We start from the raw sequence: 25,287 nt of genomic DNA, 5'->3' as shown, positions 1-25,287 counted from the left end.
AGCTGGTGCTCCATCTGTACAACACCCACTGATATTATCCCACGAAAGATTTCCTGATTAAAAAAAGATGAAACCTTCTCCAAAATATCAGAGGCCTTGGTAGTTAGTTCAAGAGGAGAACAAAAGAGAACTCCTCTTTAAATGAACCTGAGTGAACATACCTTGCAAATACCATCAACTGGGAACATGATGCCACATCAGTTGATTCATCAATTTGAATTGAAAATAAACTAAATGCTGAAGACTTTATCTCCTGCACAACTTGATCCTTGATATTAGCTTCTCAGTTATTTATAGTCCAGGAGTTCCCAACCTTGGAGTTGCCAAGTAATTATCTTGGGACCTACTTAATTCCCTAGGGCTCTGTCTCTTCCTCAGTACTTTTTCCAATCCTAGGATTAACTTGGGTGGTCACTTGTATATTACTGTCTAATTCATTTTTCCTGGTCCAGCACATGATATAATCCCAGCCCACGTGACAGGCCAGTTACGCCATAGTCTATAATTGCTCTCCTCGCCCATAAACTTACTTCGGTCACAATTCACCCCCTGAAAGCCCAAAATTCACCCCTGGGGGTGAATTTCACCCCCATTGAGAACCTATGATCTAGTGGTTTGATTTTGTAGTGTCCTTCTCCTAGAAGAAATGCTTACCATAGCTAAAGAGTCGCTTCTACCCTTACCATGAGAAAAGTAGCCACTGAACAATGACAGTGCAGTACTCAAGTCCTTGAGTGGAGAAGAATTGTTTGGTAATCTCAGTGTTGTCAGGTGTATGAGGACAGGGGAGAATGTGGAAAGAATAGGCCAGACTATTCGGTGTGTGTGTGTGTGTATATCCGTGTAGGCAAAGGAAATATTAACAGTAACCAGAGAGTGGTATCCAATGTAGTACTGTCTGGCCATTCAAAGGATACCAATTTTGCTAGTTTCCAGCTATGTTTAGCAAATTTTGTTCGCCATTCTGTCGCAATTCACCAGCAAGTCCTGTGGGACATGGCCTTAATAACACTCTAGCGGTAGTATCTCAACAGAGACCTGGTACCCAGGCCAATCTACTACCTTAGGAGATGAGGAGGAAAAACCCCATGCTTATGTAGAAGGGAATTGCACTGGTCTTCACAGCGTCCCTTTGGATCCTAGCTGAACCCACCTTTTATTTCTCTGCTGTATTTCTGTTCCCCCTTTCTTCCACATTAATGGTCAAGCTTCTTAACTTTAACTTCATAAATCATCTGCGGGGTTCCCTCCCCCGTTACATCTTGTTAAAGGACCTCCTCAGCCCCAGAACTAGGTTAAAGCAAACAATAGTGGAGGTTTCGAAATAGGTAGAACATTCCTCTTACCTTTTGGACACTTTGAATTGTGAATCGGGTATCGAGAGGCCAGTAAGAAATAAATGAAGTGTTGCAGCGACCTGGATGAATTTGAAAAAGATTAGTAGACTACTAGTAAATAAAATTATCCCACTGGGAACCCAAAAAAATCGCCAGAGAAGCATATAGCTTGTACTTCTTTATACATCCGTTACATTTCGAATGATAAATGAAAAGGAGTATATATTTGAAAGGAGTGGTTGTAAAACATAAAGATTCATTGCCAAAGTGAAGCAGTTTAAATATATTAAACTAAGATTTCAAAGATTGGGATGGATTTGACCTGAAATAAAAAGGGATGGAGAACAGATAGAAAATTTGTAAATATGAGAGTACTGTAGTAGGTTGAAGACCAGTAGAAAGACACAGAAATATCAATCTCGCTACATTATTATTCAACTTATTATAATATACACATAAGACATGATCTGGTGTTACATCAAATATTGATAACACTAACTACTGAGATTCATTGATGCGTTTTGCATAATCAAATTTTTGGCTATTGAAAAAATTTATACCTGATATATAAATGTTTATTTAGGATTAGTATACATCAAATAAGTTACTTACAGCAATCCATTCTCTCACTTCAATAGGATATTCAATTTGTGTAAAGAATAAAGATTTTGAGTCAGCGACAAGTGTAACAAAATGCTGTTTACTTTACAGTGTAGTCAATTTCGTTTTTATTCTTCACCTTTTCGATGACACTTGATGGAATACCATCTATGCTTACAACCTGTAGTAAACCCAGTTGATTTTCAAATTCCTTGAAAAATTCATCGTAAATATCCATAGCTACTTGAACATCTACCATCTCATTGTACAAAAGATACCAAATGTCTCTAGTAATGTATTGCATGTTGGCTGATAACCTGATGAAGCCACGCCCAAGTTCCAATGAATGAGATGTAATAGCACGAAATACATCTGGTCTACGAATCATTGTAACAAACTGTCGTGGCGGATCGTCTTCAAGCAGTAAGGGATATGGGTTGGGTTTGACATGAATGCCTTCTGTGTAGTGCTCAGCAAAGCCTCTCATCAAAGCTTCCCCGTATAGGATATGCCGGATGGGCACAAAGAATCCTTGGTAGAGGCGTTCTGGAATGGGTGAAGGAAGTGTATAGTAATGCTTCATCTGACCATCTTCTTCGTCGACATCAGGATGCATTTTCAGCAACGATGCAGCTGCAAGACTTACAGAAAGAGTCCCATTTCTTCGTATTCGCAAATGACGGCAGATTCTTTCACGAAAGGCCGGTAAACTATGTACAGGAGTCATGTGTAATACATTGACAAGAAGTTCTAGTAGGCGATGAAACCAATGACTTTGATCTTTTCTTATATGAGGGCTATTGGACAATCCCATCTTATTCATTATTAATGCAATTTCCTCGGAGATATTTATATTTGTGGGTCTGGTTTCTGTGCATGCTCCATAGTTAATTGATAACTGTAAGTCCCTGGAGCTAGAACTCGCAGTTGAACTGGAACTTGAAGAAACAGAACTGTACCTCCTACTTCTAATACTTGGGATGTCGTCAGCAAAACTGATACCAGAGTCTGAACTGTACAGACTGTCCGACCCAGAATGACCTTTTGTGGCACTACGGACTGAACTCATCACCTCTGAAACAGAAAATAGATTTTAAAAATCATTTGAATCAGTCTTGAAAATTCCCGTTATGTATGAAAACGGGGTAATGGAATTTCATTCAATACAGAGTTCATTTTCAGTAGTGAAGTAATAATGTAAAAGTTTTTATTTTTCGGTATTAAAGAAAGAATCTATACCTTTGTAAAAAATATATATAAAGACTAAATAAAAGTTATACAGTCTGCTATTCCCTTTAATTACAGAAACAGTTAAATACATATAGTTTGCAATCATGCTTCAATTAGCAATAACCTACCTTCATAAAATTACGTTCATGCTTCTAAAAACGTCATATTGACAAGCTTTTCAATTCATTACCTCTACATAATCTCCCAAAATTCCAAAACCTTGTTAGCATACTGATTCCCTTTTTTTGACATTCGCTTCCCTATAAAACTTTATCTACCACTCTCCATATCTCATTAACCAGTTATTCGCCGGAAAATTCATCATGACAGCTTCTTTTGACTTATACAACAACAAATGTCAACTTAAAAAAGTAGTTTGTGCATATATTACATACACACACTTGTATATATGTGCTCCAGCGCGTATGTATATATATATATATATATATATATATATATATATATATATATATATATATATATATATATATAATATATATATAATATATATATATAATATATATATATATATATATATATATATATATATATATATGTGTGTGTGTGTGTGTGTGCGTGTGTATGTTTCCCTTTTAAATTAAATTAAAGGCCCCTACCCTTCTCTACTAATGCTTAAACTTACAATATTCAGTGACCTAACAAGTATATATTTTACAGTTAAAGTTAGGTTTTACACGATTTAGAAATTCGCATAAATGCACAGTACATTCTTGTTTGGCTTAGCCATTCCAATGTGTATTAATATTTTACACTCGTAACGTACGTTAAATAAAGATGAATAGATGCACATTTTTAACAGAGCAGTGTAAAAGATAATCAAACAACATATAGAGTATAATTTCATACCAACAGGATATGTTTTTTTTTTTTCTTTTTTTTTTTTTTAAATACAGGGTTAAAAGTTCGGAAGCAGTGCTCTTGGCAAATTAAAAATACTTTGAAGCAATATTGACATTCTAACGGACGCGCTTTTTAAAACAAAAGCTTGATACAACACATACAGTAGATTTAGGGAAATTTTGTACGAATTACAGTCCCTAATTTTTTTTCTTACCAAAATTTTTAGCCCTTATTTTTATAATTAAGGATCAAAGGTCGTTCAGTGGGTCTACACTGTCAGGTAACGAGAGTAAAAGTGAAAAAATAAATTGGCAGATTGAATCTTGGTAAAATTGTCTAATGATGATCAGTTAATAAAAAACAGATTCCAATTATTGATTTTGACGTCCCTGCTACTTACATGAAGGTTAATTGGATAGTAAAACGTTTGAGGAACTTCTGAATATGCCTAATAAGGACTTTGTCAAAAATCTGTTATTATTGGTTGGAAATATCTGTCGCTCATTACATAGGATTAGGTTATACATGGTCATGGATGAAATTTTATAATATTCTTTCTGTTAAAAGGTGTTCGGAAACTTCAGCATCTTGTCAGTGCGGAGTAGACGTGTCTCATTTAGCAACACTTGTAAAGGGAAGGCGTTCGCCGTAAAATCAGTAATAGCAATGATAGAGTCGACAAGACAATAATCAAATGGCCAAATAAAAGTTTCTGTTTGTGACTATAATCAAATCATTGCCTAAATGTTAATTTTACTTTCTCGGTGACGATTCGTGTCGAGTGTAACGTGTGTGTGACCTATGCCTTAGGATAACCACCAAGGTCTATAGGTATTCTATAGACCTTGATAACCACTATGCGTCTCCAAAATCATGTCGTGTCGCATATAATAACGTCCTCTTACGAGGCTCTACGAAGAGAAACATAACACCATACCTTTGAGGCAAGGCCTGATAACTGCAGTAGGTCTTGCCAAGGACAACAGACAACTTTGAAGCCGTCAAGGAAAAACATATTTTAAGAACAATTACATGGAAGGCATTCCGTCAGTCCAATTATTACGTGACCTTTTCACTACAGAAAAATAAAAACATAAAACATATAAATTCACATAAGCTATTATCTTTAATGAAGCACATAATGTATTAGAATATGAAATTTTGCCTGGTCTTCGACTAACTCACTCCTTGGATATTGCCGTAGATTGAGGAAGCTAAATATAGATATTCAACCTTCAGTCACTCCGTATTTGATCGTGATGTTTCGCAATTAGAATATTACAACAATTAAGCGATACACTATATTAGATTTTTAAGACTAACTGGACAGAGCCATTCTTTTAAAAAACATCGAATCCGTTAATATATCGCGAATATCATATTGTTTGAAAGTTTCCACTTCGAATTCAGTTTGTATCCTTCCTCCTTCAGCGCTGTAAATTTAACGACATTTGGTCTGTCCGTATGATATCTTCTTTTGAAAAGTGTCATTTTAATTTTGTTAGCTGAACACGCTACTGTTGTTTTCTTAGCATTCAGTGGTATAATGAAATTACTATCTGATATAGAATATATTGTTAGTGTAAAATATCTTTGCCAAGAATTATTTAATTGTCCGAAAGGAAGTCTATGGGGTTTCGGATAGGCGGCTTTGATTGGAGGCATTGACGTCTGAACTATCCAATACAAATACACAACACAACACACAGACCTGCACACACTATATATATATATATATATATATATATATATATATATATATATATATATATATATATATATATAACTAAATGGTGATTAAATAGGTTGCAAAGCACAAAAAGGCATAGGCCTACCCACTATTTTATCACCATCCATTTGCAGTTGATTGCCATAACTTCCATTTATTTAATTTATTTTTGCTCTCCGAAACACCTCCCAATAAATTGTTGATTGGTTAAGGCTGTAAACGAATAACTGAACACGCACCCCTTCAAGAACTGATGAAAAATGGTGTAATCTTGGGGGAAGGCGCTTGGGCTCTTGGTAGGTCGTTTTAAGCTCTGTCACTTGGAGGAAATGGAGCTGTGAGAATTTTTAGTTCATGGAAAGTATTTCTTAAACGTATGTTATATCCATTACTATCAAATGTATATCATTTCAAAGTTAAAGACATGTTCTTCTCTATATGTTAAAATGGACATGAAAGGATTTCAATTACTGTCATTTATCATGTTAGTAATATGAGGAAAGAAAAACAACTAGTCCGCCTGTTTATTTTACTTAACTAAAATGGAAAATTTTGTATCTAAATCCTCTGTAAATCCATTAGTTTTTGCATTAATCGCTAGGTAAAGTTTCATGATATTATATGGGTATTGAATAAATGCTTTTCGAACAGCGGTTTCTGTATAACGAAGGTGTATATATATATATGAATAGGTGTAATTCCAGGTGAAAATTAGAAGTTTTATAGCCAGTGTTGGCGACACTGGATAAGGTATTGGGCCTATAAAAGTTGCCAAATTGTAATTTTGAAGTAGCACGAGAACAAAATAAATGTAGTCGATCTTGTATCTCGAAGTGTTGAACTTTACAAGTGCTTTCATACATTATGAAAATACATAAGATCATAAATATTTTTCAATAAAAACATATATAAACACCGCATTTTTTGAAAGATATATAGAAAAAAAGTTTTATGCTGTACGGCAACTAGCGATCGTCAACGACCCTGACACACGCTTGACAGAAATGATTAAATGAATCATGGTCAGTGCGACTACACCTAAAGAAGACTATCTCTGCCTTCCTTTCATTTGTTGTGTCGTTTTATTTTACTTTTTTGGTTTGTGTTTATACCAATTGGATTTTTTATATAATAGTAACCTTACAAATTATTAAACAAGAATATTCATTCATTACCCGTAGCTTTACCATAATCCTACCTAAACACAAAAAACAACTCCCCCCCCTCTCTCTCTCTCTCTCCTCTCTCTCTCTCTCTCTCTCTCTCTCTATATATATATATATATATATATATATATATATATGTGTGTGTGTGTGTGTGTGTGTTTATGAAACAATCTTTCGCACTATTTTTTGTTCTAGATAGAAGAAAAATTTTCCATTGCATAATTATTTTTTGCTTACTGCGCTTCAGCCAATTATGTATGTATTGCTACATTAACTATCTTATACGCGCGCGCGCGCGCGCGAGAGAGAGAGAGAGAGAGAGAGAGAGAGAGAGAGAGAGAGAGAGAGAGAGAGATTAGGAGTGGATGATGGAGCTGCATATGGAAGGTTATCAGGAAGGTCCGGAACAGGGTTAAAAGAATTCTTTTAACCCTGGTCCGGAAGACGGTGGGGGAGTCGAGAGCCCGAGTTCATGATCAAAGATAAGGTTTGCTACCTCGAGGGCTACGGTTGGTCCTTCATCCGTATATTTAGGTGGATTATAATACAGTATATTTGGTATGAATGCTTTTTGGGGGAGGGGGGGGGACTTTGTACATATTTACGATTTTTGCAAAAAAGAATTATAATAATAATGTTCCATTTTTATCAGAGGAATAAATTTACAAACCATACAGAGTTGAACGTAAAGAACATTGTAGTTTAGTCATTTTTTTCGGTCAAAGTGGTCCAAATATAATTTCTTAATTTTCAATAAAGATTTCATTCATCTTATAGGTGTAAATCATACAGGTCTAATAATAATTTGTCGTTATTCATGCTAATAATAATTATAATAATAATAATAATAATAATAATAATAATAATAATAATAATAATAATAATATGCGAAGAAACTTATTTATTATTTAAAATAAAAATAGACAAAATTCATATTGCAGGATTCATACAAAAATTAAGTATATTTCTTATTGTAATCTTTTTTTTGTGTGGTAAGTTTCAAAGCACTCAGGATGCATTGTAGGTTGCCTGGTAAATGTTTTACAGTAATATTTTGTTTCTTTTCTTCCACCAGGTCCACGTCTGTCACTGCATATAATGCATTCGACGGAGTGTTTCCTGTCTTGTTTGGCTATTATATGTAATTTGCCATTCAACCTTTCCTCATCATCAGATGTGCTTCTTCCATTTTGAGCCGCATTTCTTACGTTTCCTACCAATTCTTTCCGGAACTGAAGATGAGTTGATACCTTCAACCCTTTTGATTTCATATGAATACGATGGCGAATGAAACTATTCACTATGGCTAATTGCAAAAGGAAAAAGTAAACTTTTCTCCACCATTTCAATGATTTTTGTAGGAAGCAGTATGATGATATGTAATGATCTGCACGATCCACTCCTCCCATGTTAGAAGTATATTCGGAGACCATCATTGGTTTTTCAATAACTTGTTCTAAATTCCCTTTCATAACACGGCGATGTTGGATGGTTCTTGCAGTATGGTATGTAGAGCACATAATGACGTCCCTCTTATCTTTCCAAGACAGAATATGGCATCGCTTGTTTTTCACATACGATCTTACAGTTCCTACTGATGATCTTTTTCTTTTCTTCACTTGAGGGGGAAGGCCTTTCCCATTCGTATTTATCGTTCCAGTGATGTGAATTTTTTTCTTCAGAAGTTCCGCAGCTAGAGATAAGTTTGTATAAAGACGATCCGTATAAACATGGTATCCAGTGTCAATACATTGCGAGTGGTGAAGAGATGACCAGCATAACCAAGGCACTAGATAGTAGCTTTGCCGTAATACGGAATCAAACCTTGAATATATCCCGTCAGCGCATCGGCAATATCATATATTCTGATACCCCATTTTGTTGGTTTTTTGCTGTCGTACATCTTGAATGCGGTCCTGCCCTTGTATGGCACTGTGGACTCGTCGGCGCTCAGATGGCATCCAGGATGATAATAACGTAAGAACCGTTCAGATAAATAGTCATGAACTTGTTTTACCTTTGATCTCCGAGATGCCATGAAGCCACTGCCAGGGGCTGCTGGAGGAGACACATGAAGACCCCAGAATATCTGGAACCACCTATCTCTCCTAAAGATTTGACGAAAAAACGAACTTTCGTCCACCCATTGCTTGGAAAAGAAGTCCCTTGATCTCTTATTTCTGTGTAAAACCATATTAATTATTGTTCCATGAAAGGCCATTATTTCCTCCACGCTTATTTTTTGTCAGTTTTGCCTTATAGAATATTGTTGCAGAGGCCTTTTCCTACTTAACAGTTCCTCTGTGTAGCAATTCGTTTCAACTGCAATTGTTTGGAAAAGTTTGCGTGTAAAAAAAAGCATGAAAAATTGAAAAGGAGTGTTGATAGTTTGATCAGGACAGTTGAATTTTGCTCGTCCTTTGAAAGTAAATCTGGGTAATTCATGACTCTCTTCATCAAACTCTTCCCAGTTATTTACTCCGGCCCAATATTCGTCATTTGTGTCCTCGTCTTCTTTAGGGGGGCATTACCATATCGACGGTGTATTCGTCCTCGTCTTCGGCAGTAGATTCCGCTTCCAGGTCTTCATTCACGATGATAAAAGAATTGTTTTCATCGTATGTGGAAGGAGCGGCAGACAGTTCATCGTTTTCACTTGAATCATCTTCCGATTCCGAAGGCAATACAAAAAAGTATTCTAAGATTTCCCTCTTCGTTTTCAAGAAACTTCCGGTGTCGGAGAGACATGATTAACGCAGCAATGCGTTCGTTACTAATCAATTACAACTCGGCGAAACAAGAAGTCTGCCCTGTGTAAGGTCATCTGAGTGTTTGGGTACCTGGGTTTATAGGGGTATGGTATTATTGTTGTTGGAGTATTATAGCCAAAACTTGTTGTTGGCACAGGCCTTTCCCTTGGTTAGCCCGTACGGGGTATGGTATGGGATTAGCGGCTTATAACGACCGAGAGGATTGTCAACCCTGAATAACTGGAAACAAGCAGCAAATTTGGCTGGTTTCTCCACGTTTTTGCGCCGAATAACATCGCGATATCTGCTGTTCATTTAGCCAGTTTTTCTAAGAAGAAAATTGACACATAAAACACGTTATTTGTTCACGAAAATAACATTTCTTGAAAGATATTCTGGGATCCTTACAAGAAAGTAACATTAGTTAGCCCACTTCTGACCAAAATAAGAACTATCTCGCGCATCTCGCTGAGCGGGTGCATTGGTTAGGGTTCAGATTAAGAAATGTCATCAGTCTGTATTTGACTCTACTCGGGAGAACAAGAAGAACTCAAGCTCTCCTAACCAAGCGGTCTTTATCCACCTGGTTAATCCTCTGGGTCCTGAGGAGTCATGGCTACTTGCTCCGTGTATGGCTGCAGATCAAGTCAAAGGAGAAAGGAAGACCAATATGTAAAATCTCTCTCTCTCTCTCTCTCTCTCTCTCTCTCTCTCTCTCTCTCTCTCTCTCTCTCTCTCTCTCTCTCATTTCTTATATGATTCCTTTTGTAAATCTACCAAAACTTGTTTCCCTATTTGTACAGTGTCTCATGTTTTTTTATGATAAGAATCTTGAACAGAAAAATCTCCTGCGAGAGAAGTCAAAAGCAAAAATATGGAAAAATAGAGAAATAGTAAATTTCCAAATAAAAGCTTGAATTTTTTTTTTGTATTTTCATTAAAAAAGTATAAATTTTAAACAGAATTCTCTTATCTCCTTAACCAAAAAATAAATAAAAACAAAGAAAAAACTGAAATTCTAGTCTTCAAATAATAAAGTACCTGAAGATCAAGGTAAAAGTTATCTTCCTCGGTCACGAAAGAAAGAAAAGTGTGTTATGGGGGAAACACCTACTGTAGTGACCCTAAAACTTGTTTTCCTCGTTTTCTTCTACAGTCACTATCCATTGACGTCACGAAGGTGCGCAGTAACTCAGAGACGGTCTAACCCGGTATGATTAATTATCTTGGCGGCAGCTGCAGCGGTTGGAGGCTTCTCGCGCCTCCTATCTGGCCACGTACATATGATACCTTAGGTTTCAATTTGCCCTGGGAACCTCTTCCCGCTAACCACGCCGCTAGTCGCGCTCGGTGTGGCCGAAGATTTATCCCTTTTTTATACGACTTACATCATAGTCCTATGATGGAAGTCCGTGTAAAAACGGTTTGTTATCTTTTTTTTCGTAAAGGTTTGGATACTATCAATAACAATATTTTCGGTTTGAGGATTCTGTAGAGTTACAATCTCCCTTCCTTTCCCTCTTCGGTGTTTGGCAGTAGAATGCTCGTTTTACCCAGTACCCACTCCAAGTGGGTCTTGCTTTTCTTGTTTAAGGCAAGGCAATCTATAAGCAAGCAAGCAAGCAACCTAACCTCTATTTTCACAAATTGCGAGTTTTATCAATTCCACGTTTTTAGATTCTGGTATCCAAAGAAAGTTATATGTTAAAATATGTGAAAAGTTACAAAGTTATGCAGCGTGCATCCGAAAACAAGCTCCTGAAATGACTTCGGCGGGTATTGTTTTTAAATTTAGATTTATCATCACGATATTTTATAATATATTTATTCGTTAACATTATTTATTGACAAAACCTATATCTGAAGTAGAAATTTAGATTAGTAAATAAGTTTCGATTCATATCACCTAGTAATTATTTGAAAACTAAGATGGTATTAGGACGAAAATACTTCTGACCAATCAGCTATCAGGAAATTTTCAGAGCTAAAAGGGTATCCGTGCGAGACGGTGCAAATCCGCATCGCCAAAATAAATTGACTATAGTAATTACGTAATCATTGATAATTTACAGGCAGGGTATTATCATAGGGAATAATTTTGTGCTTATGTCATCTGCGCTTGTATTTTTCCGGCGAATTAGAGAATACATTTTGGGTAAATTAGTATATCGCACTTCCATGACAAAATTCTGGAAAATTGTGTCGTCTGAGAATAAGAAACTTTTTTTATATGATTTATCATTAAAGCAAATTTCTCAAAGGTTTTGATAAAATGTAATAGTGGTCTCGTTTACCGCAATACAACTCATTTTCGACTCGATTAACTAAACTCTGATAGTATTCAAAGTGCTATACCGTCATCAGTATTTACTGTATCCATTATTGATTATCTATTAGGCAAAGTTAATACTTAACTTTCATTACTAATCAACTTTCCAACAACAGCAGCTATTTTATTCTACTGCTACTGCAAATCAACTGACAATGAATTAGGTCAGCAATATTTGCCAGAACGTTAACGTTTATCAAATTAGATTTAGGCAAAGAAACTATATTTTACAAGATGTGTCAAGAATCTTCATTGAACCCCTCTCCACCACCCTAAATTTCCAATGACTTATTTCCTGTGTCGGACTGACCGAGGAAGGGGAAATTTCCCCATTCCCACCCTTCCATTGAAAGGGTCTATATACTGGGCTCCTCCCAAGAAATAAATAATATATATATATATATATATATATATATATATATATATATGTATGTATATATATATATATATATATATGTATGTATATATATATATATGTATATGTATATATGTATATGTATATATATATATATGTATATATGTATATGTATATATATATATATATATATGTATGTATATATATATGTATATGTATATATATATGTATGTATATATATGTATGTATATATATATATATATATATATATATATATATATGTATGTATATATATATATATATATATATATATATATATATGAGTGTATGTGGTGTGTTGTGTTGTGTATTTGTATTTGATAGTCGAGACGTCAAATGATACCACAGTATGAAATATGGCAACAATTTGTAATTTTATTAAGCGTTTGCTGAGGTTGGACAAAGCTTCCTAAGAAATAGTAAGACATGGAACTCTTTATTTGTTTTGTCATAGTTAACACCAGTGACCTTTGACGAACGAATTCCCTCGAGTGTCAGCGGACTTTTGAATCTAAGTGTACCATAATCTCAATCTGGTAAAAAAAAAAAAAAGAAGAAGAAGAAGATAAGTAGGAACTGGGTTATGTGGACAACATACTGGCAGGGTTAAATGAGTTTAACCATGCATACTGGTACCTTTATACCCCCAATTGAAGATATGAGCGCAAAATCTCAGCTTACTACCTCAAGGAGCCTATTTAACCTCTTTGTTAGTACCTGTGGATTAACTGATTTAGCATGCCGGTGCCAGTTTTGAAATCTCTAAACTGCTTGAGCTGCATCGGAGAAAGAAGAAAAACGACAGGGACAGGAGTTCAGAAACTGTTAAATAGAAAATTAAGGCGCAGCGAGACCACAAGCGAGTCCGAGACCAATGCAGAACACATACCAAATTTCTGCGGGAGCGTGTAAGCTTCATAATTGGGTCGGCTTTGAACGAGAGATGGCGTTCCTGAGGAACCGATGTAGGTCCGGCAATAAAGGATGGAATACGAGAGCTTCATGAAATTCTGTGAAGCCTTTAGAAAAAATGTTTATGTATTTTGAAAAAAATATATATATCTTAAATTTTCTTATTTATATGTTAAGGAATCTAAAGTTATAATTTTTCAGTTTTGTTGAGTGTTTTCCGAATTTCCAAATATTTTGATATCAAATCTTCACCACCATAACCTTTATATTAGTTTAGTTCCAAAACTCAATGTAGTCCTTACTCCTGAAGAAGGGTCGTGAAATGATCCGAAACACGTGTCGACACTAAGCCACAAATTGAAAAAATTTAAATGTATTTCTGCTGTTATCCTGAAAACTATCTGCAGGTCGGTCTGTCCGAGGAAAAACTACCTTCGATTTTGGGACGCCACTGAGATGTCTATTCATTACAGAGAGAGAGAGAGAGAGAGAGAGAGAGAGAGAGAGAGAGAGAGAGAGAGAGAGAGAGAGACGCTGCGTGTTATTGTACATTGTTCGGGTTCGCGGGTATGATAACCCTTATCACCCTACACTCCTACAGTCTTGCATTGGCAGCCCGCAACCTTAGCCTGTACGTGATTTGGTTGACGTATACATTCTTAAATATTTAAAGTATCTTATAACCCAATCCACATTATCGTAGAAGTTTGAAAACATCATATAACCCAATCCACATTATCGTAGAAGTTTGAAAACATCATATAACCCAATCCACATTATCGTAGAAGTTCGAAAACAGTCTTCAAGTACTTCTTGGAGGCTTTAATATCTTTAGTCCAGATCTTTCTATGGAGCTTGTTATACAATATTTGGGCCGCGATTTGAAAGCTCTAGTTTAGAATCAACATAAGTGGTATATATTGGCTCTAAGACATTTAAACCATCTTGTGTCGGCATTTTTGTTGGCTGTACGATGTAGAGCGATTCTCTTTAAAAGTTATTATATCATACTTGTACTGGAGATAAATTCAGTTTAGGTTTCAATGAGAAACCGACTTAGTGTTAATGTCCATACATGAAGTTAAATGTTGATAAGCTATTACTTCCTTACTTACCTCATTTTACAGTCTTCTTTCCTCGAGTCCAATTTCATCGCTTGCTGCCTTACGGTAGAAATTCCTCATACACTACACCCAGGACTGGGTCCTGCACAACACCCGCTATTAACTGACTTTAGATCCAAAGTAATACAGAATCACGAGAAATGCTTAATTTTCCTTTCGTGGGATTGTGACCCCCTGTGTGCTTACCTGTCTACCTTTGTATCTTGGTAATGTTCAATAACCACAGCGTATGCTAAAGGAGTATACTGTAAACACGAAGTCGTCTGACAAAACTATGGCTCTTTTATGTGTTCCATGTTACCTTTCCCCACTGCCAACCGCACAAAGTTAACTAACGAAGTATCGTTATGCGCAGCCGTACCTAGGCCTGTAAGTTAACTAAGCCTTTGATACTTTGATGTTCTGTTACTAGAATATTTTAATAAGATTATTTATTCAAGAAAAAATAACGTTCCTCTCAAGCTCGGTTAGTGTATTCGGGGTTATTAATTCCATGTTTCCGGCTAGGAAACTATCTTGGTTTAGAACTTTATTTAAGGTTGAAATTATTTTTCGTTAAATTTCAAACCGCACTTCGGCCTTTCATAATATTTCACAAATTTAAAGTATTTTTTATATAAGATAATGAAGCATCAACACTATAGTTGAAGGTTATAGGTGCAATCTTTACCAATAGCCATTTAACGGCCGTTACAAATTCATCTAAAAGAAAATCTCTCTCTCTCTCTCTCTCTCTCTCTCTCTCTCTCTCTCTCTCTCTCTCTCTCTCTCTCTCTCTCTCTCTTTTTTGCTGGCGCTATTTATAGATCGTGCCTGTAAATGTAATTAAGACAGGTGAGGCGTAGAAAGAAGTTCGAAAAAACAGGAGAAAGTACTATAATTGGAAGTTTGTTAAAAATCCTCGGCACCTCATATGATCATAATGGATTTTATAGGGTTAGAACAGCGGTAGTTAAGCACCCCCTACCATTGCTTAACACACAGTTACTACAATGATAAAGTAAAGACAATTGCGGTGTATCTTGATCATATGTTTGGTTCATTCTCCAAAACAAAAACAGTCATTATGGCAATAACAATAAGAAAATGAAGGAAATAATACTCATCAATAGGATTTTTTTTGTTACCCATGTGAGAATTATATTATTATTATTATTATTATTATTATTATTATTGTTATTATTGTTATTATTATTAGCTAAACTACAACCCTACTTGGAAAAGTAGGATGCTATAAGCCCACGGGCTCAAACAGGGAAAAATAGGAGAGTGAGGAAAGGAAATAAATAAACTTTATGAAAAGTAATGAACAACCGAAATAAAATATTATTATTATTATTATTATTATTATTATTATTATTATTATTATTATTATTATTAGCTAAACTACAACCCTACTAGGAAAAGTAGGATGCTATAAGCCCACGGGCTCAAACAGGGAAAAATAGAAGAGTGAGGAAAGGAAATAAATAAACTTTATGAAAAGTAATGAACAACCGAAATAAAATATTATTATTATTATTATTATTATTATTATTATTATTATTATTATTATTATTAGCTAAACTACAACCCTACTTGGAAAAGTAGGATGCTATAAGCCCACGGGCTCAAACAGGGAAAAATAGGAGAGTGAGGAAAGGAAATAAATAAACTATATGAAAAGTAATGAACAACCGAAATAAAATATTTCAAGAACAGCAACAACATTAAAACCGATCTTTCATATATAAACTTTAAAAAGAGACTTATGTCAGTCTTTCATCTTAAATACATTTGCTGTAAGTTTGAACTTTTGGAATTTTATCATTTCAACTACCCAATTAGGAAGATCACTCCACAACACTGTCACAACTGGAATAAAACTTTGAATAATGTGTAGTATTGAACCTCATAATGGAGAAGGCATGGCTGTCAAAATTAACATCATACATAGTATCACAAACAGGAGGGAACTGTCCGGGAAGATCTGAATGTAAAGGATGATCAGAAGTATGAAAAACCTTATGCAACATGCATAACTAACTAATTGAACTACGGTGTCAGAGATTAATATCTAGATCAGGAATAAGAAATTCAATATACCATAAATTCCTGTCCAAGAAAATAAGATGAAAAACAGCCACTGCAGACCAGACAGGAGATCAATACCCGAAACAAGGTAGAATGGAAGAATTAAATCACTTCTTCATAAAGGATTGATCATCGAAAATCTTAAATTTTTTTATAAATTAGCCAGTTTTTGTGCAATTGAAGAAGACACAGACCTAATGTGTTTCTCTAAAGTAAATTTGCTGTCGAGAAATAAACTTAGAATTTTAAATGAGTTGTATAGAGTTAAAGAAACATCAATGCTGAGAACCGTATGTTGAGGAACAACTATCCTCGACCTTCTTACAAGCATGCTTTGAGTTTTTTTAGGATTCAACTTCATGCCCCATAATTTGCACCATGCACTAATTTTAGCTAGATGCCTATTAAGGGATTCAGCAACCCCAGTTCTACAATCAGGAGATTGAATTGATGCAAAGAGAGTAGCATCATCTGCATATGCAACAAGCTTGTTTTCTAGGTCAAAGCCTATGTCATGCGTGTATAGTATGAAAAGTAATGGGCCAAGAACACTACCCTGAGAACACCAGACTTCAAATTCCTATACTCAATATGGTGCCCATCAACAATAACTCTTTGTGATATATTACTTAAAAAATCAATAATGAGACTAAGAATAGACCTACCCACTCCCAAGCGCCACAATCACATATGTGACCTTCCCCAGCACCCCCTGAAATTGATTTCAGTACCCCCTGGTGGTACTAGCACCCCAGGATAAGAAACACTGGTTTAGAAGGACAGGAAGGGAGAGTTGAATAAATAATTGGAGAGATGAAGGCCTTGGTGAAGGGGAAAAAAGATTGGAGCCCTGAGGGAGGCGAGGCCCTCCTTTGCCTTGCCTAACTCCCAGGACATCGGTAGCCCAAATCCTTCCTGACGAGTGAGAGGGTCGCGAGGTTAAAAGAAATAGCGAGGCCTCTCATCAAGGGAGAACCGGCATCTCTGACAGAGTGGCAAAGGCTAGTGGGGCATCTGGTGTCCCTGGAGAAACTCGTCCCCAAAGGAAGACTGATGCTGCGACCGGCCCAGTGGGATCTGAAGGAAGTGCAGACCCTAGCAACTAGACATCCATCAGTGAGACATCCCAGTCAACCAGGGAAGCTCTCCAGTGGTGGTTAGACCCGAGGACACCCTAGCAGGGGTCTCAACACTGGATCCTCCTCCAGAGATCCTCCTCTTCATGGAAGCATCCAGGGAGGGATGGGGAGCTCATCTTTTGGATCAAACGGCCGCAGGACTGTGGTCCCTGGAAGAAAAGTCCTTCTACATAAACGAGCTCGAACTTCTGGCAGTGCGAAGGGCCCTTCTCAAACGGGTGAACTCATTAGTGGAGAGAAGAGCTGCCCTGATGAGCGACAATGCCACCGTCAGATTCACGACCTGTTGCTGGAGATCCTGTCAGGGGCCGAGGACAACGCCATCTCCCTGACGGCCAGATACATTCCGTGGAAGAGGTGGTCCTTACATCCGGATGTGACAAAGACAGTGATAGGAAGGTGGAGCTCTCCCTGTCTGGACCTCTTCGTGACGAGGATGAACGCAAAGATGCCAGTCTTTTGTTCCCCGGTGCCAGACCCAGCAGCAGCTCTGGAGGACGCGTTACACTATGCCCTCCTAAACCTTTCCCTTCACACGTGGAGACTGCAGCGTTTTGCTAAGAAGGGAGGGGTACTCCAGAAGGACAGCCGCTCAGATGACGGGTAACCTCAGACAATTCTTGAAAGTCATATACAGTACTAGGCAAAGCGGGCGGCCTTTGGCAGATGGTGCACCAAGGAGGGCATTGAGCCCCTTAATGCCTCAATCCTAGTCATCGTGAACTACCTGGTCCATCTACGCCTCGTTCAGGGCATGTCAATTCCGGCAGTGAAGGGATTCCGGGCGGCCCTGGGTCAGGTCTTCCTCAAGGGGTTGAACCTAAGTTCCTCCAAGCGACTTTCAATGCTGATGAAGAGGTTTGAGCAGGCATGTTCCCCAGGGCCCTCAAGGCACCCACATGGGACGTCATCAAGGTCCTTGACGCTCTGAAGTAACCTCCATTTGAGCCTCTTTGGTAAATTACAGACAGGGAGCTTACCCTGAGAACGGTGCTCCGTCTCATCCTGGCCTCGTCCAAAAGGGTAGGCGAGCTCCATGGGCTCTCAACGGATGTTTCCCACTCACACGGGTGAAAGGAGCTGGTTTTCAAGTTCACCCACTCCTTTGTGATGAAGACACACAACCCAGCTGTAGCTGACCCATGGTTCAACAAGTTTTCCATCCCTGCTATCCCCAGGACAAATGACATATTGCTCAAGGACCTCCTCCCTCCGCTTAGCTATTAAGAGTCTGTTTGTGACTACGGGGAAAGTGAAGAGGGCGGTCTCAAAGAACATGATCTTCTGGCTCCGGGAGATGATCCGTAGGGCATACCTGGTGAAGCCTCGTGACATCAGGGGAGTCGGCACTGTGTTGGCCTTCAAAAGGAACATGGCGGTCGGCCAGGTGCTGAGAGTAGGTGTATGGCCGAGACAATCGGCCTTTACGACCGACTACCTCAAGGTCTGTTCCCTCAGGTATTAGGAGGATTTTAAGTTCAGTCCCGTCGGGATCGCCCAACAGAGGATCTAAGGGCGGTCTACACATGACATAATCGATATAGAACGGTGAGGGGTAGAGCATCTCAAATCCTTATTATTATTATTATTATTATTATTATTATTATTATTATTATTATTATTATTATTATTATTATTATTTGCCAAGCTACAAATAATTGGGAAAGCAGGAGGCTATAAGCCCAAGGGCCCCAACAGGGAAAACAGCTTAGTGAGAAAATGAAGTAAGGAAATAAACTAAAAGAAAAGTTTAAGAACAGTATCAACATAAAAATAATTCTTTCAAAATAACAAGAGAAAGAGAAACAAGATAGAATAGTGTGCCTCAATGTACCCTCAAGCAACAGAACTCTAACCCAAGACAGTGGAAGACCATGGTACAGATGCTATGGCACTACCCAACACTAGAGATCAAAGGTTTGATTTTGGAGTGTCTTTCTCTAAGAAGAGCTGCTTATCATAGCTAAAGAATCTCTTCTACCCTTACCAAGTAGTTAACCCCTTGAACAAACAAGAATTGTTTGGTAATCTCAGTGTTCTCAGACATATAAAGACAGAGGACAATGTGGAAAGAATAGGCCAGACTATTCGGTGTATGTGTGGGCAAAAAAAAAAGAAAAAAAAAATGAGCCCTACCCAGAGAGAGGGATCCAATGTAATATTGTCTGGCCAGTCAAAGGAGCCAATGAATCTCTAGGGGTAGTATCTCAACGGGTTGCTGGGGCCCTGGCCAGCCTACTACTATGGACTACTACCGGAAGGAAGATGTTCTCTTGGGGTGGGTTCTCTGGCTACCCTATATTTGTTTTACCATTATTGTAGCACTTTCCCCCTGACACGCCTTACCCTTCTTCGCTGTATTGGGGCCACATGTAGCACGCAGACTGTCTAGTGTCCGAATGTCGATCACACTCCAACGTTCACTACAAAAAAAGATAAAGTAGTGGAATACCCAGAAATCTGGGCAAAAGGTAAACAGTCAAGAGAACTGGGCTCTGGGCTCCACCTCTCGATTTTTTATACCGGGCAAGGGGACCCAGCTATAGAACCTCAAATTTCCCTATTATCTTCTCTGGCCTTGAGCTTGCTGAATAAACAGACAGTATGACCTTTGATGTAATTCTGGGAAAATCAGCAGAAATAATAAATAGCTCTATCTTTAGGTAAGATCTTTTTCTTTACTTGAGTTTGCCGAAAAAGCAGGTAGCAGGGTCGATGGTTTATTTCCGGGGAAAACTAACAGTATATATATATATATATATATATATATATATATATATATATATATATATATATATATATATATATATATATATATATATTATATGATAAATAGCTTTAATCTCAGGTTAGATTTTAGAAAGGAAGCAAATAACACAAAAAAAATCTAAATTGGTGGCTGAGAAGGGGACATATGCAGGGGAAGGAAACGCTACGGTTTATAAGAAAATCGAATGTGTATTTCACAATGAAATCAAATATAGAGAATCATAAACAAACTCTGAAAAGATATCATGGTCTCATGGTCGGATAAAAACATGATTCCACACACACACACACACACACAAATATATATATATATATATATATATATATATATATATATATATATATATATATATATATATATATATATATATATATATATAAGTACAACCAAACACCAACTAATCATTGTATTTATTTTGACCAAACTCAAATGCAATTTGAATAAGCTTAAGTTAAGATCAAAGGTATTATAAGACCAGGTTGCACATCTGACCTGTCTCTACATTCTCTCTTTTACATCAGAAAGACAAAAGAAATTATGCAATATATTAAGAAAAGGCTTATTATCCTCAGTTCTGCACTCAAAAGGGAAAGCCAAATATCACATTTAGCACAGCAACTTCCCAAGGCCATGTTACAGAAATCTAAATATCACAGCACACCAATGAATTCTACCGTGTGCACGCTGCTGTTGCCTGGGTGGTCCAACGATCACACCAAGCAACACCACCGCTACAATAAACATCCAGACACAAAATGTTATCAGCAGCCAACCCCGGCAGCTACAATCATTGACAAAGTTCACAGCTGGTGGCACAAGAAAACTTATTTCAAGCTTATTGGAGTCACCAATTTATTGTTTTTTTTTTTTTTCACTTAATTGTCCACTGCACTAATATTCTAAGAACCCCCCCCCCCCCAAGTTAATCATTGCTTGCCCTCATCTACCACTTTCAAAAGCAGAGGGGAGTCCAAATCGCTCTCGCCACCTATCTTTAATAGGCTTCAGTACAGTTGTTGTTGTTGTTGGAGTATTATAGCCAACACTTGTTGTTGGCACGGGCCTTTAATTTAGATTATGTATCCAAGTGACACTTCTTGCTTGGCAATCTTTATCTTATACTAATTTTCTAGAACATGACCCTCGCTGAGTACAGGGCGTTGGTACTCTGTAAAAACAAAGAAAAGGGTAATTACACCATGATGAAATGGACAAAGAGCTTACAATAAATCAAAGTACACTATATTACAGCCAAATATAATTTTAAATTTGTGTGTTCCTAAATACAAAAAAAAAAAAAAAAGGGTATTTTCACACAAACCCTTTATCATTATTAGACCGCAACCCTCATACCTCTCCTACAGTGGTTTATGGTGAGCCTCAGAATTAAGAGGCGGGGAGCCTCTTAATTCTGAGGCTCCTTTACATTGGTTAGTGGGAAGTATTCGTTTCGGAAAAAATGACAGTTTCTAAGAAAATTTATTTATCCTAACATACATACCACTGACCAACAGTTTACTTGCCCCCTCCCATCCTTCCCCGCGGTAGACCCTGGTGATAGGAAACATTGTTTTCTGTGACCAGTGTAGAATGGTTGATAACGACCTGGAATGGTCACCTGAGGCGTCCCTCTAGTCGAGGTCATGCTGGGAAACAAGAGGTCAGTGTCACGCACGTGGGGAGGGGGTTTGGAGGGGTATAGGCTTGGTGGATGGGAAAACACTGGTTGGAGAGTGCACGCTTTAGATGTTATCCTATACATTGGTCAGTGGTATGTTAGGAAAAATACAATTTTCTTAGAAATTGTCATTTCTGGACTTAGTTGGGGAATATTGTGCTGTATGATTCTGTGTAGTGTTAGGATTTAGGTAATTATGGTAAAGGGTTAGTAATTTTCCCCTCTTGCTTGGGGGTACACTTGTTCATGCTGTTCTATCTGTTTTCTTGCCTTTTTTTTCAAGTTTTTATAGTTTATATGTGAAGGATCTAATTTAATGTTACTGTTCTTGAAATATTTTATTTTGGTTGTTTAATTCTTCTTTTGTAGATTATTTATTTCCTTTCCTTAATGTGTTATTTTTCCCTGTTGGAGTCTTGGTTCATAACATCTTCCTTTTCCAACTAGGGTTATAGGCTAGCTATAATTAGACTCGGACCAGTGATCGGATTATCGGTTCGTTCCAGCGAAAATGAGCAGTAAACAAAATCAAGTTCGCGGAACCCATAATGAGATAAGTAGCCTAAAGTAAAGAATTTGCTTAATGAACTATAACATAAATGAAAAGCTGAAAGGATTTACTATTAAAATATTTAATTGCCGAAAACACTAAGTAAAATAGATTTCTATAATAAATAAATAAATAAATATTGATAAATAAACGAATATTGATTTTACAGTAAAAGGCAGTTTAAATGTCAGTCGAGTCTTCTCAAGACTAAAGTAATTTCTTGTGTAGGCTATTCTAAATTTCCTCTTAGCCACTCTATAGGCTTTATCCTCGAGCATTTTTTTAAATTCAAAATTCGCAGTAAAGTTAAAAGCCAAAACACTTAAATGGTATACCTGGGAGGGGCACCCTTAGATTAGTCTACGAGTGATATAATTACTCCCACCCCTCCCAGCGATTACAATGTCTAACGAAGAATCGACTCCATAAAGCAGCATCGTGATGACTTTCTTTCGTTGACTGCCAACAACGTTTGTATAACAGTAGAAATTTTAGTAACGGAGTTAGTCTCTGTCCGTGTTTGTGATCTGATATACTAGGTTATCATTAACGGTGTACTTTTTTTACGAATTATTTGGGATGAGATTTTACAGTATTATAAGTTACAATTAAATACAAACTATGCATAGAAGTCAGCTCATAATAAGGAAAAATATCACAAATCCCTTGTTATCAAAAACATGTCAGACAGTGCCCAAGAGCGAGTTTACTAACAACTTAGTTTAATTGTGAAGTGTTCCCTAATTAGATTCAGCTTCCTGAATTCCTTAATATGACTTAGTGATATGAAAAACTATAGATATGTCTAATACCATTGTCACATCGGAAGTAATGCGAAGCGAGAAACTATGAACCCGAAATATGTCACGCGTGAAAACCAAAGTTACAACAAAGATGGACTGTGTCACATAGAAATTGAAATATTAATGCTTATTGCTGTTATGAATAGGAGATATGAATGGAATAAGCTGATTGATATACCTGAAGCTGATGAAGACTTTGATGTGCCCATGAATGAATTCAGTGTGTTTGAAGTCTAAGCTATCCTAAAAAACTAAAGAGATGGAAAGCCCCCGGTGTAAAGGATTCAAGTTACCCCCCGTTTCAAATTACCCCCCGGTAACTTGAAACCGGTTTCAGATTACCGGGGGGGGGTAGTTTGAAACCGGTTTCAAGTTACCCCCTCTGTTTTCAAGTCACCCCCTCATCAGAATAATAAATAATTCATGTGACATCGCAAATATGTATCATGCATTTATTGTTGGCTTCGCACCAGTAGGAAAAGTAGTTTAATTTTGTATTTAAGACCAAAAATTGTGTATCAGTGAATTATATGACACGTTAAAAGTCACAGACTGTAATTCAAGGTTTTGTGATAAAGGCGAGGTAAAATTTTATTTTATTTCTGTTCGTGTGATTGTTGATATTTTCGCATTTAAGACCTAAAGTGTCATATAATTCCATAATTCACAATATTTGAAGTTACAGACTTTCATTTAAGGTTTAGTGATCACGGCGAGGTAAAACTTTATTTTATTTCAGTGTGCGCGTGATTGTCGAGATTTTATTTTTTTTTAATTTTTAATTAACTGGCCTTATCTTTCAATTAAACACAAACTATGACGCATCTAACTTTATACAAAACAATTATTAAGTAAAAAAAGATAGATATTACCCGTAAAAATATTTGAAATCAAAACCATCATAATGAACCCTGTTTTAGTATTACATGGAGAAAAGTATTTACTAAATTAAATATTAAGAAAAAAAGCATGGGAAAATGGTAATGAAATTGTTAAATTTGGAATTGACCAAACAATAAAACGTGTCACAGATGCAGCCAACTTATAAAAAACTACTGTTTCAGATTTGCAAGGTAAATTGGGTCAAGGGTATTAAGCATACTGATAACATTATAAAGGAAGACATGAAAATGGTCTGAATGAACTAATTTATTGAATCTTTTGTGATAGCACTAACTTCATCTGACGAAGTCACCATAACCACGTTTGCTAATATAACCTTTGTTGTAAAGAAATTAATTTTGTCGATTAATTAAATAAATTCTAAAACAATACAATCACCTACGTAAATATACCATATTAAACATAGTTAATTAAATCCTTTGTAAAGAATCCTGTCTTTTGATAATCAATCAGAATTGAGAAATGAATTCATTTGATATCAAAATTAAGATTATTTCTGTTAGTATGATAATCGTTTTATAACAATTTTGCTATTTGTTATATTTAAGAGTTTCAACTTGTCACCACGTGGTTGCAAACAAAAAGAACGAAGGAAACAATTTAGGGAGAGTATCAAATTAAAGGATTATATTCTTAGACCGTTCAAATCCGGGTGAATGACTTATTAGTTGACCATTTTTTCCTATTCTTGGGTCGCCCATAGATTAAAGCGGCTAAGCCAGGTGTGCTTTGAAAATGACCCAAGAGAACTGGCAATGCCGCTATTGGGCTCCGAGTTTGCTCTTAAAATGGTTTGACTATACCCATAGTTGCAATATAACAATAGAACTCCTTGTGTCCATATATCTCTTTGTTTATTCATTTATTCTGTCACTGATAATGCATAGTAACTTCGTAGTATTTGGATGCTATGCACGTAAAAAATAAAAGCTCAAATAT

At 36.7% G+C, this 25,287-nt stretch overlaps 1 protein-coding gene across 2 annotated transcripts; it reads right to left on the bottom strand.

The window, feature by feature from the left end:
• Positions 1-1,903: 1,903 nt before the first annotated feature.
• Positions 1,904-14,753, bottom strand: LOC137621195 (uncharacterized). Of its 2 annotated transcripts, none has more exons than XM_068351606.1 (2): positions 14,619-14,753; positions 1,904-3,011 (listed from the first exon to the last, which is right to left on the bottom strand). In XM_068351606.1, the coding sequence occupies exon 2, from the start codon at positions 3,004-3,006 to the stop codon at positions 2,038-2,040; it is 969 nt and encodes a 322-aa protein (XP_068207707.1). In that variant the 5' UTR covers positions 3,007-3,011; positions 14,619-14,753; the 3' UTR covers positions 1,904-2,037. The 2 variants fall into 2 exon arrangements, with proteins under 2 accessions (XP_068207707.1, XP_068207706.1); XM_068351605.1 differs by lacking the exon at positions 14,619-14,753 and adding an exon at positions 14,424-14,610.
• Between the last annotated feature and the right edge of the window lie 10,534 nt (positions 14,754-25,287).

Source organism: Palaemon carinicauda, chromosome 27 (assembly GCF_036898095.1).
Source record: "Palaemon carinicauda isolate YSFRI2023 chromosome 27, ASM3689809v2, whole genome shotgun sequence".
Classification (NCBI taxonomy): Eukaryota; Metazoa; Arthropoda; class Malacostraca; order Decapoda; family Palaemonidae; genus Palaemon; species Palaemon carinicauda.
Note: the sequence above shows the minus strand (reverse complement) of the source record. Positions and strands in the feature narration are given on the sequence as shown.

What these genes read in the sequence shown, in the direction of transcription:
- LOC137621195 (XM_068351606.1), bottom strand. Translation starts at nt 3,006, where the DNA reads ATGAGTTCAGTCCGTAGTGCCACAAAAGGTCATTCTGGGTCGGACAGT.